General features: G+C 44.4%; 1 protein-coding gene across 1 annotated transcript in view; it reads left to right on the forward strand.

The window, feature by feature from the left end:
* The window catches only part of LOC120032693 (E3 ubiquitin-protein ligase RNF43-like), a 186,987-nt gene extending 171,100 nt beyond the window's left edge, over positions 1-15,887 (forward strand). The window contains exons 4-9 of the mRNA XM_038978891.1: positions 9,991-10,065; positions 10,234-10,368; positions 10,640-10,741; positions 11,906-12,179; positions 12,353-13,957; positions 14,298-15,887. Coding sequence (XP_038834819.1) covers positions 9,991-10,065; positions 10,234-10,368; positions 10,640-10,741; positions 11,906-12,179; positions 12,353-13,957; positions 14,298-14,323 — 2,217 coding nt within the window. The 3' untranslated portion in view covers positions 14,324-15,887. The remainder of the gene's footprint in view (positions 1-9,990; positions 10,066-10,233; positions 10,369-10,639; positions 10,742-11,905; positions 12,180-12,352; positions 13,958-14,297) is intronic.
* Positions 15,888-18,231: the final 2,344 nt, after the last annotated feature.

Genomic DNA, 18,231 nt, shown 5'->3' on the forward strand with positions numbered 1-18,231 from the left:
ATCTAGGTGAATTATATTTCTATGTTGGCCTAGTATGGTTCCCAATCAGAGGCAGCTGTTTATCGTTGTCTCTGATTGGGGATCATATTTAGGTAGCCATTTTCCCATTGTGCTTTGTGGGATCTTGTCTATGTATAGTTGCCTGTGAGCATTATTCTAGCTTCACCTTTCGTTTGTTAGTTTTGTTGTTTTTGTTCTTTGAAGTTTTCTATTCCAAAATAAAGGATGGAAACATACCATGCTGCATCTTGGTCTACTCCTCATGACGAACGTGACAGTGCTTCATCTAATAGCACAACCAAATGACCTGGATTGCAGTTGAGATTACATTAAAAGTACATAGTGCAAGTGATCAATGCTGTTAAAAAGTCTGCATAAGACTTCCGACAATGGCGAAGCTCTAACAACACGCGTCTGCGTAGCGTCCTCAAACTTTCAAACAATTTTGAGGCATTTTGACACGGTTTACCTGTGCGTTAATAGTGAGTTGGAAGTTACAATAGATGTTTTATCGCCAAAGCAAAAGATGCCCAATATGTCAAAGCCTCAGACGAAGCTTGGAAAAATGCCCCTCTCTGACAGCCCTTCTCCGGCCTCGGCGGATGCTAGCTCGGAAGAAGCACCAGCATGGTTCAGAATGGAGATGGACAAGGGTATAACAAAAATCCAAGAGACACTTTCTGAACGCCTCAGCAAAATGTATGTACTGGTCGATAAACTCCACGAAGACCAGAAAGTCACAAAGGCACGAGTGACAAAGTTAGAAAAAGACCATGCTGACCACCAGGCTGCCATCCTGGACGTCTACGAGGAAGTGGACCAAAAATACAAGAAGTTGGACATTTCCAAAGGCGCTCGAATTTGAGACTTCAAGGTTTCCTGGAGGCCGTGGAGGGAAGAGACGCGATCTCCTTTCTACAGGAATGGATTCCCAAAATTCTGGATCTACCCCCTCCCGCGCACCCACTGGAGATCGAGAGGGCCCATCGCACCCTACGGAGGCGGCTGCCTGGTCAGGTTGCACCCAGGGCATTTGTCATTACATTTCTACGGTACCAGGACACTGTTCGCATCCTCTCTGCTGCTCGGGCAAAGGGAGAGCTCAAGTACGGAGATGCCAGAATCATGATCTTTCCGGATCTTTCTCCCACACTACACAAGAGGAGGATGGCTTTCTCCCCACTGAAGAGACTTCTGCGTCAGGCTAGCTTGGCATACGGCCTTCGCTACCCAGTGACTTTGTGGATCGAAACCAAGAATGGTGAGCGCACATTTGACTCTGTGAAGATGGCACGAGGAAAGAACGAGGAAAGAACTTCCTGACTTGTTCACGTCTACTACACCACGAGGAACTGTCTTTTTAACTTGGATACAGTGGCCAGTGAACTGTTAGCACATGAGAAAACAACAAAATTACACATATGATCGACTGGCTGGCTGGCTGGATGGCTGGCTAGATGGCTAGCGTGATAATGACTGGCAAGGTAAAGTTGGATCATAGCTCATGTTGGCTGAGCTATTTAGCCAGCTCGCTAAGTTTACAAGGGTGTAGCTATAGCTACTATACATCCACACTATGCCAGGTAGTTACATTTTTGCTGTATACTTTTATTTTACGCAGAGAGGTCCAGTCGGGTTTGGTTAAATAGTTATGTGGCTTTTGACTGGGTTTCAAGGGAATTTTAGCTACTATTACGTTTCCTGGCTTGTTTACCGTTAGAGATGTATGCTAGCGTTAGTGACACCGAGGCAGGGATAAGCTACACACTGGCTGGCCGCCTAATTGCCAGCTAGCTGATAGCTTTACACTTGTGTATGTGCGTACATGTGTGTAGTTCCTGAATATTTCCTGAACAAAACCCTCCTGTCTGTAGGAAAGCTAGTAGAGGTCATGAACCATGACTATGCCCATGTCCAATTGGTTCGATTGTTATTGGGGGATTTTCTCTGTGAAGTTAGCTCTTCTATGGACCACTTGGCCATGAATAGAATCCCCTCATATCTAGTGCCCCTCTAAATGGTGCACGACATATTGACCTCAGCTACTACAACCACGATAAGGCCGTTACAGTCACATTTGGCCTATAGTCTGGGGTCGGCAATCCCAATACATGTTGATATTGATCGTAATGAAGTGGGATTTTTACAGACGCTGCTGTAGGTTGAACTGGAGAATATCTATGGATTGAAAATGGTTCTAAATGTAGGATTTTGGCACGACAGTACCCACGTGAAAATGTACACTCCCCCAGTCGTAGTTTATCAGGAAAACAAGTGGAGGTGGTAGGGAATCGATGGTTGGTTAACACACCGTTCGCATCCTCCACTATGACTTACGAATGCCATGACTCAACCACCCAATTGAACCTCCCCAACCAGACTGTTTTCGTTAAGGTACCAGAGGGGGTGATTATCCACATAGACGACCTCGCTCTATACCAACTTCCCGACGGCAGGATAGACACAGAGATTGAAACCCCTGACGCTTTTGCTACGTGTTTCCTTGAGTTACCACAAGCCATTCAAAACCAAATCCAGTACGAGGGACCAATGACTGTTGATTTTAGCATACTGGATGATGCACTTTTAGTTGACCTGACTCACTACAAGCCAAAAGATTGGTCTGTCTTGGATGGTGTCGGACAGTATCCTGACTGTTACCATGATTCTTAGTCTTATTTCCCTTGGCGTGTGTACCTACTACGTACACAGGCTCACACGTGCAATGGAGACCAAATGAGGTCTTATACTAGGATCATCCGTGAGACGGAAGCGATCCCGATTTTCTGAAATTTGTCAATAGATCCTGAAACCCCATCAGGGGGTCCATCCACAGCATCCCCAGCCTCCTCTCCCGAATTCGCTAGGTCAGCCCTGTAATGTCCCCAATATAAGCTTTGACCTTCAGGGTGCCATTTTTCCAAGTGCCTTAACTACCCACCTTCAAGTAGGATCGTCCTAGATATGACATTAGAGACAATGCCATGATAGAGTCATTTAGCCAAGACCTTGGACATACATATATAGAACATAGTCCAAATTAGATGATTGCGGTGTGTTAGATATATTTGAAATATCTTTTGTTTATGTTTTTATTCATTTCTTTTTACTTTTCTTTGACACTTAGGAAGTGATAGAGCCATAAACAAGTTCCCCATACAACCACCAGTTAGAGCCACAACGCCGCTCATTTGGGGAAGAAATGTAATGATGTATTGCCTGAGTGTTGTGCGTTATTAAGTTATTAACGTCTGCCCAAGTTACTGCCTAGATCTACACGCCGGGACAACCAGACAACGGGCCGGAACACAGAGCCACCGCCGGGCCTCCCATTTCCATTCTGGTGGTGATCTGCAGCTTTCAGAAATCCTACCAGGGTAAAACACCAGGGGGGACTGCTACGATGATCCACAAACCAGGAGATCCGATCGTCATTCTTATGATGGGTTGCAACATGCAGAATCCTTCCAAGTTTAACCCACCAGAGGGGGATGTCATGACTGGCCAGTTCTGGTCAGGTTACTGTGGACCATAATCCTACAGAGATATCTCTCACACTCACCAGTGGGGGAGAAATTGAGTGGTATGGAGGTGTTTTTTATTTATGACACCTCCCGCCCATTGTAAATCTTAAGGCAGCAGACAAAATCCCTTTTGTCCTCTCAGTATGGAGGGATGGAATGTATGATGGGCCTATGGAGAATCTACCTCTGAACAGTAACATGCAATAAATGGACTTGGGGACAATATGTTTCGTCAGCCAAAATGATAGATGGAATATGATGATAGATGGAATATGAAAATTTATGTTGTTTTTGTTATGTTATTAGAAGTGAAATGACGACGTTGTAATGAAAACATTGTAACTTGAAGAGTTTTCACACTATGTACTTGAGGTTTGCATACTGTACATTGTGTGGAAAATGTCCAGATCAAAGAGAATGTTTTCGTAAAGATGAAATGTGAAGTTAGTTGTCTAAATTGGATCTGAGTAAAACCCAGACCTTGCCTCGTAACTAGTTACCCCTAGAGAACTTGCCCTAAAGGCGGAAACGCCCATTTCTGACCCGAGGATATAAAACATGTGAGTTAAGAATTAACATAGCAGACTAAGTGACCACGAGCTGCAGCCAAGGTTCGTGTTAGTTGAAAACCCAAAAGCAACACGAGGTTGAAGAAGACAAAGGAACCTTTTTACAATCTATGCTACAGATGAGTAGCTGTGTCTAAGAGGGTGAAGTCAAGCAGGACCACCCGGTTACCACTCTCCAAGGAATCGTGTGTCTACACTGCTTTCATTCCCACGCTGGAACCATCCACAGGGCTGATTAGCCCTCCTCCGAAGACCCCTGTTCAGAGCAAGGGCGAGGAAACAGACCACTAAGAGAAAGGACACTGACATCGTGAGGACAAACAGAGAGTTACACCCGGTAACCGAAGACGTACTGTCATCAGAGAAGTCGGAACGAAGAGTCCACGAAGAGACACCCCATCGGAGACCTTCAACACGTAATTACATCATTATATTCTGACCCATAAGAGCGGCAGTTCAGGGCAAGGTTAGGGTTAAAATAAGCATAGTTGACAAATGTACCCATTTGTGCTTTTCTCTCATGCACTCTCTCTTTCTCTCTCTTTTGAAATTCCCATTTTGTGTAACACGTGTCATATTGTGTTGGTCCGTTAGGGACCTGTTTCATTGTACTAAGTTCTAATCAATAGCCTAGACTGTGTGTTTGTGTATGTATATCTTATATTGTCATTTTAGCTTGTTAGTAAATAAATAATCAACTCAATTGGTGTGGTACGGACTTATTTAGTGAGACTCGGGTTTGTGCAGATTCCTGAATTACGCGCGTTCAGAATGAGACTGTAGAGGAAGTTGATTAACCTTTTGTCAATAGGGGGAGCAGTTAGCATTTATTTTTTCTGGGTGTTGCCAAATTAAACTGCCTCGTACTCAATTCTTGCTCGTACAATATGCATATTATTAATTATATTGGATAGAAAACACTCTCTAGTTTCATAAACCGTTGGAATTATGTCTGTGGGTGACCCAGAACTCTTTCTACAGCGAAATCCATGACAGGTACTGCGAATGTCTGAGAGCGAAGCTCTGGTCTCAGATCAGTTTTAAAGGTCTGTGTGTATCCTATGGAACGACATGAACTGCACCCGCCTTCCCCTGGATGTCAGTAACCAATGAGAAGTGGAATGGGCTTGCTACGTAGCTCTCAGAGGTTATAAAAGGCCAAGGAGTGAGGGTAGCCTTCTTTTCGACGCTGACCATTACGCAGAAAGGGACCTCAGGATGCCATTTTCAAACGCTCAGTTATCAACGTTAGATGTATCCGTCTGTAATTTAATTCGATATAGGTGTTAGAAACATCATAACGAAGCTATTTTAAACCGAGTTATATCAGATTATGCGAGTATATTGCTATTTTTCGGAATTTCCTCAGTATTGCGTCTTGAGGATTTGGACACGTTGGGGCAAAATAGCTATTGTTAGCTATTGTTAGCTGCTATATCAGAAGTTGAATGCAACGTTTTACAACCAAGCAACGATTCTTTTGGACAAAGGACCACTTGGCCAAGATTCTGATGGAAGCTCGTCGAAAAGTAAGAGCTATTTATGATGTTATTCCGTTTTTATGTGGAAAAATGTAAACTCAATAATGGCGATTAGTGACGCCATTATTGCGGCACTAGTCTGGCTGTAACGCACACTGTATGTCTAGTAACGTTAATTTTAAAAATCTAACTCAGCGGTTGCATTAATAACTAATGCATCTTTCATTTCATGTCCAACCTGTATTTTTTTAGTCAAGTTTATGAATAGTTTTCGATAAAAATAGTTGTATTTTCAAAATGGCGCCGGGCAGATTGCTTGAGTAGTTGGACACTATTTCCATTGTGTAAGCACGATTTGTGCCGCTAAATATGCACATTTTCGATCAAACTCTATATGGATTGTGTAATATGATGTTACAGGAGTGTCATCGGAAGAATTCTGAGAAGGTTAGTGAAAAAATTAATGTATTTTGGTGATGATAACGCTATAGCCCATTTTGCCTTGAATCGATGCTCGGGTAACGTTTGCAAATGTGGTATGCTAATATAACGATTTATTGTGTTTTCGCTGTAAGACACTTTGAAAATCTGAAATATTGTCTGAATTCACAAGATCTGTGTCTTTCCAATGCTGTGAGCTGTGTATTTTTAAGAAATGTTTTATGATGAGTAAATTGGTCATACATGTTGCTCTCTGTAGTAATTCTAGTCGCTTTGGGGAGATTTGTGATGGTGGCTGCAATTGCAAACTATGATTTATACCTGAAATATGCACATTTTTCTAACAAAACCTATGCTATACAATAAATATGTTATCAGACTGTCATCTGATGAGGTTTTTTCTTGGTTAGTGGCTATCAATATCTTTATTTGGCCGAATTGGTGATAGCACCTGATGGAGTAAGAAACTGATGGAGTTAGAAAAGTGGTGTCTTTTGCTAACGGGGTTAGCTAATAGATTTACATATTTTGTCTTCCCTGTAAAACATTTTAAAAATCTGAAATGGTGGCTTTATTCACAAGATCTGTATCTTTCATTTGGTGTCTTGGACTTGTGATTTAATGATATTTAGATGCTACTATTTAATTGTGACGCTATGCTAGCGATGCTAATCAGTGTGGGGGGGGTGGGGGGTGATCCCGGATCCGGGCTTCTGAGGCGGTAAAAGTTAATTAGCGACTGTTGTAAAATTGATATTCTGATATTCTTTGAGTTAATTAGGGAAATTAAAACTCAATAAAGCCAAAATTTTCCCATGGTGCCCCAGGTTAATGAGTTAATAATTACCCGATTAATTTAATCACCTAATTATAAACCGTTAATCATTCGATGAGCAGCAGTCGTCACATTAATCAATACAACGTTACGACAGTGCCTTGAATTCTAAATAAATCACAGACAGTGTCACCAGCAAAGCACCCCCACACCATAACACCTCCTCCTCCATACACATGGAAATACACATGCAGAGATCATCCTTTCACCCACACCGCGTCTCAAAAAGACACCAAAAATCTCCAATTTGGACTCCAGACCAAAGGACAAATTTCCACTATGCCCATGCTCGTGTTTCTTGGCCCAAGCAAGTCTCTTCTTCTTATTGGTGTCCTTTAGTAGTGGTTTCTTTGTGGCAATTCGACCATGAAGGCCTGATTCACGTAGTCTCCTCTGAACAGTTGATGTTGAGATGTGTCTGTTACTTGAACTCTGTGAAGCATTTATTTGGGCTGCAATTTCTGAGGCTGGTATCTCTAATGACCTTATTCTCTGCAGCAGAGGTAACTCTGGGTCTTCCATTCCTGTGGCGGTCCTCATGAGAGCCAGTTTCATCATAGCTCTTGATGGTTTTTGCGACTGCACTTGAAGAAACTTTCATAGTTCTTGAAATTGTCCTTATTGACTGTCCTTCATGTCTTAAAGTAATGATGGACTATCGTTTCTCTTTGCTTATTTGAGCTGTGCTTGCCGTAATATGGACTTGGTCTTTTACCAAATAGTGCTATCTTCTGTATACCCCCTTACCTTGTCACAACACAACTGATTGGCTCAAATGCATTAAGAAGGAAAGAAATTCCACAATTGAACTTTTAAGAAGGCACACCTGTTAATTGAAATGCATTCCAGGTGACTTACTCATGATGCTGGTTGAGAGAATGCCAAGATTGTGCAAAGCTGTCATCAAGGCAAAGGGTGGCTATTTGAAGAATCTCAAAAATAATATATATTTTGATTTGTTTAACACTTCTTTGGTTACTACATGATTCCATATGTGTTATTTAATAGTTTTGATATCTTCACTATTATTCTACAATGTAGAAAATAGTAAAAATAAAGAAAAACCCTTGAAAAACTTTTGACCGGTAGTGTATCTGTTGTGCTGACTTAGTCAGGCTTTAATTGAAGTTTGTCTACAAAATAATAATTGATATGTTGGATTCACCTCTCTATCTCACCCAACAATCAAAGTTAAAGAATAAGACTAGGGCCTTCCGAGTGGCGCAGCTGTCTAAGGCACTACATTGCAGTGCTTGAGGTGTCACTACAGACCTGTGTTCAATCCCAGACTGTGTCACAACCAGCCATGATGGGGATTTCCATAGGGTGGGGTGGCTCATCGTGCTCTAGTGACTCCTTGTGGCAGGCTGGGTGCCTGCAGGCTGACTTCAGTTGTCAGTCGAACAGTGTTTCCTCCAACACGTTGGTGCAGCTGACTTTAATTAGTAATGACTAATTACTAATTTGTAGAAAAACTGGAATTAAAGCCAGACTAAATCAGTGTCTCAACAGATACACAGATGGAACTAGCTAAGCAGAAGATCTCCTTCAAATGTTGATATTTGGTTGCGTTGACAGCCAAACACAATTTAATATCCAGTTTGTCTACAAATTCATAACTGAGATGTTGGATTCACGTCTCCATCTCAACCAAAAATCTAAACTTAAAGAATAAGACTAAATCTAATCTAATCAAACTTTAAATGCACTTTAAATAAAGTTTGATTGGATTTAGTCCTATTCTTTAAATTAGATTTTTGGTTGAGATGGAGACGTGAATCCAAAATATTATTGATTAACTTGAAGATTAAATTTGAAATCAACCAAAGCTTGAAACCCTAGTCCTTGAATGTATTGTCTGTTTTTAGTTGAACCGTGGGTTGAATTGAAACAATAGCTGTTGATGACTTTGAAAATGCTATATAGGCCTAAATACTATCATCGATGAAATATGATTTTTAAAGTATGGTTACATTTCATTTTCTCTGTTAAATCTACCCTTTGGATTGACTTCGATGGCAATAGTGAATATATTTAGATCTCTCAATAATTATTCTCACGATAGCACATCGGGAGTAGTCAGTGACAAATATAAAATCTGGGTTGGGTCTGGTTAAAACCCTTGATGGGAGACTAAATTAATAGTTGTACATCAACTCTCCAGTAGGAGGTGCTGTCCAGATTTTTTCTTCTGATAGTGAATATAACGTTGAAGATCTGACATTGTTCAAAGGTACACATGTAACATATTTGATACAAGGTTTGCCTATGTTGAAAATTGGTTACAACGATGACATAATCCTGCGGTTGAAATCTCACCCTCAAAACAACAGTGATTACAAATCCAATGTATTTTCCACGTAGATTCCATGCCACATGCTTACGTTGAAACAACAACTCAACCAGTTTGTGCTTAGTGGGCAGTAGTCTACTCTCTACTCCCAGGTTCCCCAGCCCTGCTGCTCTGCTGCCATGTTTTGGTCTGAAACCGGAGATGGCATTACAGTCCTCCCTCAGCCCACGTTACCACAACACAGCCCCTCTCTGCCCTCTCATTGCTCTCTCTCTACCCCCCCCCCCCTCCACGTGCCCTGCTGCAGGCACCTGCACCTTTCTCATGTGTTCTCTGTCCATCCCTCTCTCCCTCCAACTCTCATTGATTCTTATCTCTCTCACTCCTCCATCTCCTGTCCTGTCCGGGCTTAACAATGTTATTGTGTGTGTCACTGTCAAGCAGTGTTGCTAGCAAGGTGTACTCCATTAAGAATAGTGCTTGTGCTGTGCAGGCTGCAGTCTTTTCCCATTCAATAATACTGTGTGTAGTGGGTTGTCTAGAGCCAGCCAGGTCGGGATTGTGTAAGGAAGAAGGGCTGTACTTTGGCTTTGTTTGGCATTTGGAGACAGTGGGGTATGACTGCCATGTAGTCTTGACTATGCAAACCATGTACAGTAGAAGATTACTACACTGCTTCGAAATACAGGGGAGATTTGTTTTGCACTCTGTTGTGAGATCCAATTGTGAGCTTTTCACTTTACCTTCTCTCCTTTCTCTCTCTTCCTCCTCGCTCTCTCTTGTTCTTTCTCCTCTTTATAACAACATGTTATGTTAACAGTCATCTCTCCTGTGTCGTCTCCCTCAGGCTCGCCTGGCACTGGAGAGAGGTGCTCAGGCTGTCATCTTCGATGTCACCGACGACAACGACGCTGCTCTCGAGGTGAGGAATGGTGGAGACCGTCTGAGAGAGCAGAGGACAATAAAGTAGCGTAGCCTGACCTGACCGAGAGAGACAAAATGGTTTTAGTGTTACTGATTTATCAATGATTCATTTTCTGTCTTCCCCTCCTCTATCCATTGTGTGTCTTCCGCCAACACACACGTGTAGCTGCATGACTCTGACTCCCTGCCGCTTCCGGTGGTGCTGGTGAAGGCTGAGGATGCTGAAGAGCTGATGGGACTGGTTAACAAGAACGAGGAGGCAAGAGTCCGCATCGACATCAAAAAAGAGGACCCAAAATGGGTAAGGAACAGAATACACACATGCCGAATATCACATATTATTATTATTATTATATAATAAATACATGATATATGTTTTTATACATGTTTTCTATTTATTATATAGCCATATATTTGTATTGTATTTATTATTATTATTATATATATGCATATCAAGAGACACATAATGGAAGTTGTTAGTTACATTCCCTCAAAGGGCCGCTCTAAATGCATGTCTCCCAATCTCTACTATGAAATAGTAATAACATCTCACTCTTTCTCTCTCTTTCCAGCCCCACTATGATGTTGGTATCTTGCTCACTATAGTCCTGGCTATTCTGGCCATCGTTTTGATCTTTGCCTTCCGGTACCGATGCAAGTCCAACAGAACCTGGGTGAGTCAGTCAACAACACATAGACTTTTCACAAGTCTCAATACTGAAGCCTTTATCTCTGCAAAATACAGCAATCTTAAAGTGGTTTAGGTCTGGGCCCGGTTGCATAAAACATCTTACTGTTTCCCTTAATGCATCATTTTCCCTTACCTAAGGAAATTGTTTAAGCGTGTTGCAGAGAGCCCCTCAAACCTTTCCTTAGGTAAGGGCATCATTTAAGGGTTTTACAGTAGTTTGAAGGAACATATGGCAGAAAGAGTCTCTGGTGACTATGGAGACGACCTGATTCACTGACTGAACATCTCATCAAAGAGATGCATTTATTTTGGGAGATCTCAAAATAGAATTTCTACATTCAAGACAGGTGAATCAAATTGATTCAGAAGATAAACACGTTTATGTTATTTACTTTTTTCTCAACTATTACTTTCTATCACGTCAAGTGAACCTAGAGTAGCTAGCTAGATAGCTAGCCAACAGCTTTGTAGCCATGGATTGTGCATCTTACATTGTTTAACTAAGTAGCTAGCTGGTGGATGTTTTCCTTTTGAAACCAGGGCTGAGGAAAGCAACATGTTGGATTCACCTCTCCATCTCACCCAAGAATCAAAGTTAAAGAATAGGACTAGAGCCTCCCGAGTGGCCCAGCGGTCTAAGACAGGATGTTTTCCTTTTGAAACCAGGGCTAAGGAAAGCAACATGTTGGATTCACCTCTCCATCTCACCCAAGAATCAAAGTTAAAGAATAGGACTAGAGCCTCCCGAGTGGCCCAGCGGTCTAAGACACTGCATTGCACAAATACTGTTTACATTGCTATCCATACTGAATGAAGCACTTAAGGGACCGCATGGACACCCTTAACTTTTTCACTTAATTTAAAGGGAAAATTCACCTTAATATGTTTTGTGCAACTGACTTAAAGTTAGGGAAACTTTAAGCAAAAAGATAAGGGGGAAATTAACTTAAGATGTTTTATGCAACCAGGTTTTGTACTCTAACTGTCGACCAAACACAAAAGAAAGTGTCCACTGTATATACAGCTCGAACATACACCAGAAAACCCTCAGAGAGGAACAAAATGTGAACTTTGAGACATCTCAGTCAGTTCTGAAGTCCAGTTCTCTAACCTCCGTCCCACATGGCCTCTTCCTCTATGACCACAGGACTCAGTCCATCAGCAGACCATGCGAGCCATCAGTCGTCTGGAGACGCGAATGTACAGCTCTCAGGGCTGCGGGGGCTCACAGCGCCACCGTGGGGGCTGGGGGTCTAATAGCAGCTCCAACTCCAGCCCCGTCTGTGCCATCTGTCTGGAGGAGTTCCTGGATGGACAGGACCTGAGGATCATCTCGTGTGCTCATGAGTTCCATAAGGAGTGTGTGGACCCCTGGTTGCTGCAGCACCGCACCTGTCCTCTCTGCATGCACAACATCATGGGTAATGACATCGCATGACCACTAGGGGACGCCTACAACAGGCCTTAGAATGGGGGAAGCACAAGACTACTTTACCCACTCTTGAGCACAAGTACATTTTTCCACAAAAAAATCCAGTTTTACAAACTGTGTGTGTGTAGTCTGTTTTACTGTGTGTGTTCCTATGCTCCACAGGTACAGAGCTGTCACGTCAGCCCCAGAGGAGCAGACTGCAGCAGACCCCCGAGCACAGCCAGGGTTTCCTGCACACCCACCCCTACCCCCACGCCTTCCCCCAGCATCCCATCCCCTTCTCCATGAGGCCTCACTACCCCCGTGGCCCCTCCGGCCCCTACCCCTCCCTGGGCCACTACAGCAGCTCCCCACCCCTGGACCCCCAGACCCTCCGCTTCCTCCCTAGCTGGCCTCTTGGCTCTGGCTGTGGATACATCCACCCTACAGAGGGCCCCGGGAGGCCTCACAAGGCCGGGAGCAGCTGTAGGACGGCAGGTCACCCTCTGGGGTCCCACTACGGCCCCGGGTCCCACCGCTCCTGCCACGCCTACCGCTCCGGCTGCCCCGCCCAGCGCAGCAACTCCAGTTCCAGGCTCCACCACATCCCCTCCTTTGCTCCCCGCGCCTCCGAAGGGGGGGCCCATAGCCGGGGGGGCGAGGGAGGCAGCTGCTCTGGGGGGAGCTACCGGACAGATCGCAGTGGCTACCTGGCAGACGGGCCGGCCAGTGACTCCAGCTCTGGCCCCTGTCACGGTTCATCCAGTGACTCGGTGCTCAACTGTACCGACGTGTCCCTGCAGGGTGTGTACGGTAGCTGGTCCACGTTCCGCAGCTCCCTAAGCAGTGACTATGATCCGTTTGTGTACTACGGGCCGGGTTTGGGACGGACAGGCCGCAGGGACAGCATGGAGGCAGGGGCCCAGAGACCAAGGTCCCTGGACTCAGTGATGAACAGAGACAGAGGACGAGGGAGCCCTGAGGAGCAGCCACAGGCTGTGTTTAGCCACGTCCACTACCACCGCCACAGACACCACCACTACGGAGAGGACGGGGGGCGGGAGCACGCCCAGGGACAGGGGCCAGGCAGGGGGTCAGACGAGGAGCAGGGGGCTGCTGTTGCTATTGGCTCTGGTACTGGTTCTCCCCCGGCTCTGGACAAGGACTTCCCAGTGTGCCCTCTGAAGCACAGCCCCTGTCAGTGCCCTAAGGCAGAACACACAGACAGTAGGGAGGCCCACGGCCACAGGATAGAGGGTCAGGACCATGAGCTTAGCCTCAGCCCCCCGTCAGGCCCTCCTCCTGTCCTGGTAGCACCAGCACCCTTAGCAGCCCCAGCCCCCTGCTGCCACCAGGACCACGGCCATGGAGGCCACCCCCACCGGAGGGCAGACCGGCTCGGCGGCTGTGTCCTCGACGGCCCCTCGGTGCTCTTCCACCAGAGCCTGGAACTGCAGGACGACTGTAGCATCCACATTCACTACGGCCAGGGCCCCAGCTACTGCTGCCCCCCGCCTGACCTGCCCATGCCTGTGCCTTTCATTCTGGACTCTGGGGGTATGGGGGGCCTAGAGGACTGGGCCTGCTGTGGAGGGCCCCACCATGTAGTGTGGCAAAAGCGGGTGCAGCAGGCCCACTCTGAGCCGCAGTTGCTGGGGCCAGGGCTGGGGGGCCCTATGGACAGACCCCCGCCCCCATGCAGCAGGCGCCACCACGGTCACCACAGCCCAGCGCACGACCGCAACACAGACTTTTGTTTATACTGCCAAACATTACACAACAATCAGGGTGGGTGTTCAATCAGTCCTTATATTATAGCTACATGTGATGTGAACAGCTGCTCCCGTATTCTAACTTGAATGTGCTAGTATATTCTATGGCTCAATGTCACTTCACCTTTCCGCGATTCTTTGCGTCTCCTCACCGCGAATCAGCCGAATTGGAGGGAAGTTTAATTTAATTACATTTTGTGAAAGAAGGCAAGGAGAGAAGATGTGATTAATCGAGGAAAGATCATTTAGAAAGAGGCCCATTTGTGTTATTCTTCCTGTCATCCTGTGTGTCATGTGAGTGTCTCTCTCTGTGTTAGAGAGGTAAGTAAACCTATTGTCTGTTTCTCTCCCTCCAGGATCAGAGGAGGAGTCCGGTGTGTGATAACTAACTAACTCGAAAGGTGCATCCCCAAACTCACGCTGCTACGTACCTAGGAGCCGGAATGGACAAACACGTCATCGGCGGCCATCTTTCTCAAGTCTTCCAAATAATTCCACATGAAATACCTGCATTCAAACTACACTTCCCAGAATCCCCCAGTCAGTGCTGAGTTATATCTGTCAACAGAGATCAAAATGAGTTAGATTGTGATTATGTTGAACATTTGTTTCTTTTGACCATCAAATCAATGAAAACACAAGTCAAGTAGAGACCTGAAATTGCTCATATTCATTGTTGAATTTAAGTATGTCACAAAGGGGAAATTTGTTTTATTCTCTTCTGCCTTGTTGTTGTTTTGTTTTGTAAATTACACGAAGAATTCAATACCGACATGATATTACAAGTTCCCAGTTTGCCTTAGTGACCGCTAGGAATTCTCACTGCTCAGGACTTGAGCCTCGATTCACACTACGAAACTCCCCTACTATTTCTCTCAGTAGAAATCACATGGACAAATTGGATATCTAATTCCTTGAGTGGTTAAGTACTTAATCGATTATATTATGAGGTACTACTCAGTAATACTTGATTTTCCCTCATTACTCCCATAGATGCTCAGTTGGAGGTTTCTTGCTCTTTCCAGCCTGCCTCAAATCAGATTCAGAAATGTGTTCCAGTGGCGTGGGTATCGCAAAGGTACTCAGAGCTACAGAAAAGAGCCTAGAAGCTTCTCTCTGGGCAACCTGCCCCATTGGGGGAAAACAGTTATTTTCTTAGCCGGCCTTACAAGAAGTGTGCATCCTGAGAGGTCACTAGAGGCTAGCATGGGGACATGTGTTGGTTAATTCAATAATGGCAGCTGCTTCCATCACATTTTGTTTGCTTTGTGTTTCGGTAAAAAAATGTAGTCTGTAATTTTGAACCAGATTCACTGAAATGTGTTATTATTACGAGCTATTTTAGTTTTGCTCATGTCATTTCTCATGTTGCCAGTGGTTACTTATTATGTTTGATCTGAGTGCTGATTTGGTGGCCAGTGAAGGAGGGAGGGGTCCACCAGACAGACCTGGGTTCAAACTGTATTTGCCATCTTTCAAATACTGTAGCTTTGCTTGATTAAGCTTGCCTGGCTCAATGGGACCAATGTAATCACCCCAAAAGTGCAAACCCCACCCATCTGGCATGTTCTCCAGTCAGGCTAAAATATGCAAATGCTCCAAGTATGTGAACAATTTCAAATACTATTTGAACCCTGGTAGGCCTCCAGAAAATCACACAGTGTGAGTGAAACTTTGCTCGGCTCAGGAAGGACATCCGCCATGTCTCCTGCTCTTCACCCCTGACCTTTAATCACATGTCCTAGTACACGACCCAATCAATGTCGACCTGCAAGGATATTCTCTCCCTTCCATTTCCCAAATACCAGCAGCTAAAGCTCAGTAAGGGTGCTCTTATCTTGGAACATTACAGCAAAATAGTATATACAGTGCATTCGGAAAGTATTCAGACTTTTTCCACATTTTGTTACGTTACAGCCTTATTCTAAAATGGATTAAATAACAATTGTTCCTCATCAATCTACACACAATACCCCATAATGACAAAGTGAACACAGGTGTTTAGAAATTTTTGCAAATATATAAAAAATAAAACAGAAATACCTAATTTACGTAAGTATTCAGACCCTTTGCTATGAGACTGGGGGCTCCTGAGTGGCACAGCGGTCTAAGGCACTGCATCTGTGCTTGATGAGTCACAACAGACACCCTGGTTCGAATTCAGGCTGTATCACAACCGGCCGTGATTGGGAGTCTCATAGGGGGGAGCACAATTGGCCCAGCGTCGTCCGGGTTTGGCCGGTGTAGGCTGTCATTGTAAAATTAGAATTAGTTCTTAACTGACTTGCCTAGTTAAATAAAGGTTAAATAAAAATATTAAAATACTCGAAATTGAGCTCAGGTGCATCCTGTTTCCATTGATCATCCTTGAGATGTTTCTACAACTTGAATGGAGTCCACCTGTGGTAAATTCAATTGATTCGACATGATTTGGAAAGGCACACACCTGTCTATATAAGGTCCCACAGTTGACAGTGCATGTCAGAGCAAAAAACCAAGCCATGAAGTCGAAGGGATTGTCTGTAGAGCTCCAATACAGGACTGTGTCGAGGCACAGATCTGGGGAAGGATACCAAAAAAGGTCTGCAGCATTGAAGGCCTCTAAGACCACAGAGTCCTCCATCATTCTTAAATGGAAGAAGTTTAGGACAACCAAGGCTCTTCCTAATGCTGGCCTCCTGGCCAAACTGGGCAATCGGGGGAGAAGGGCCTTGGTCAGGGAGGTGACTAAGAACCCGATGGTCACTCTGACAGAGCTCCAGAGTTCCTGCAGCACTCCACCAATCAGGCCTTTATGGTAGAGTGGCCAGACGGAAGCCACTCCTCAATAAAAGGCACAACAACCCGCTTGGACTTTGCCAAAAGGCACCTAAAGGATTCTCAGACCATGAGAAACAAGTTTCTCTGGTCTGATCAAATCAAGATTGAACTCTTTGTTCTGAATGCCAGGCGTCACGTCTGGAGGAATCCTTGCACCATCCCTACGGTGAAGCATGGTGGTGGCAGCATCATGCTGTGGGATGTTTTTCAGCGGCAGGGACTGGGAGACTACTCAGTAGTCGGAGCAAAGTACAGAGAGATCCTTGATGAAAACCTGCTCCAGAGCACTAAGGACCTCAGACTTGCGAAGGTTCACCTTCCAACAGGACAATGACCCTAAGCACACAGCCAAGACAATGCAGGAATGGCTTCGGGTCAAGTCTCTGAATGTCGATCGAATATCTCTGAAGAGACCTGAAAATAGCTGTGCAGTGATGCTCCCAATCCAACTTGACAGAGCTTGAGAGGATCTGCAGAGAAGAACGGGAGAAACTCCCCAAATACAGGTGTGCCAAGCTTGTAGCGTCATACCCAAGAAGACTCGAGGTGTCACACCCTGATCTGTTTCACCTGTCTTGTGCTTGTCTCCCCCCACCCCCCACCACCTGGTGTCTCCCGTCTGTCCCCATTATCTCCTGTGTATTTATACCTGCATTTTCTGTTTGTCTGTGGCCAGTTTGTATTACCAGGGCTCAGGCTAAGACCCAGATGCAGACACAGGATACATATAGTATGAGTATCAGAGCTTATTATAGTACAAGGGGCATGAGGGGTCTGAATACTTTCCGAATGCACTGTACATAATTACTATGTAACTGGAGGAAAGTCATGATAATTCATAATTCATTCAACTTTGGAAACATACATTATTCACTACCTTGTAAAAAAATATATTGATTCAACGTACAATTATAAGGCAACCAGCTTCAATAGGATTGTGAGTTTGCTCAACCAAAATTGCATTGAGCAAACTCCCAACAAAAAATTTGTGGAATTTTGTGGAGAAAACTCACAATCCTATCGCTGCTGGTATCCTTACAATTGTACGTTGAATCAGCGTATATATTTTTTTTTCACAGTGTACCAAACATTGACTTAACAAAGCTGTGGCCTTTTATGAACTTAAGTTAACTTAAATGGAAGCCTGGTGAAACATCCTAGAAGATTAAAAACCCTGGAAGAAAGAAAAGTCTTGAAATGTGTGTAGTTATATCCCCCAATATATTTTATTGCTTAGTGAAAATGTGAAAGGAGACTGCATTAAGACAGACAGTAAACATGGAGCCTTAGTATTTAATTGAATAAACCTATTGATCCCCAGACTATTTTCGAAAGAGCTGGAAGCACTTAAACAACCTTGTCTGATCTAGTAACACTCTGAATTTGTAATTGAGATAAGTCTGTCTATGCTATTTACTCCAATTGTGCCTTCTGGATTCACTTTTCAAAGGAGTTAGTTGTGGGATGTGC

This window comes from Salvelinus namaycush, chromosome 3 (assembly GCF_016432855.1).
Source record: "Salvelinus namaycush isolate Seneca chromosome 3, SaNama_1.0, whole genome shotgun sequence".
Taxonomy (NCBI): Eukaryota; Metazoa; Chordata; class Actinopteri; order Salmoniformes; family Salmonidae; genus Salvelinus; species Salvelinus namaycush.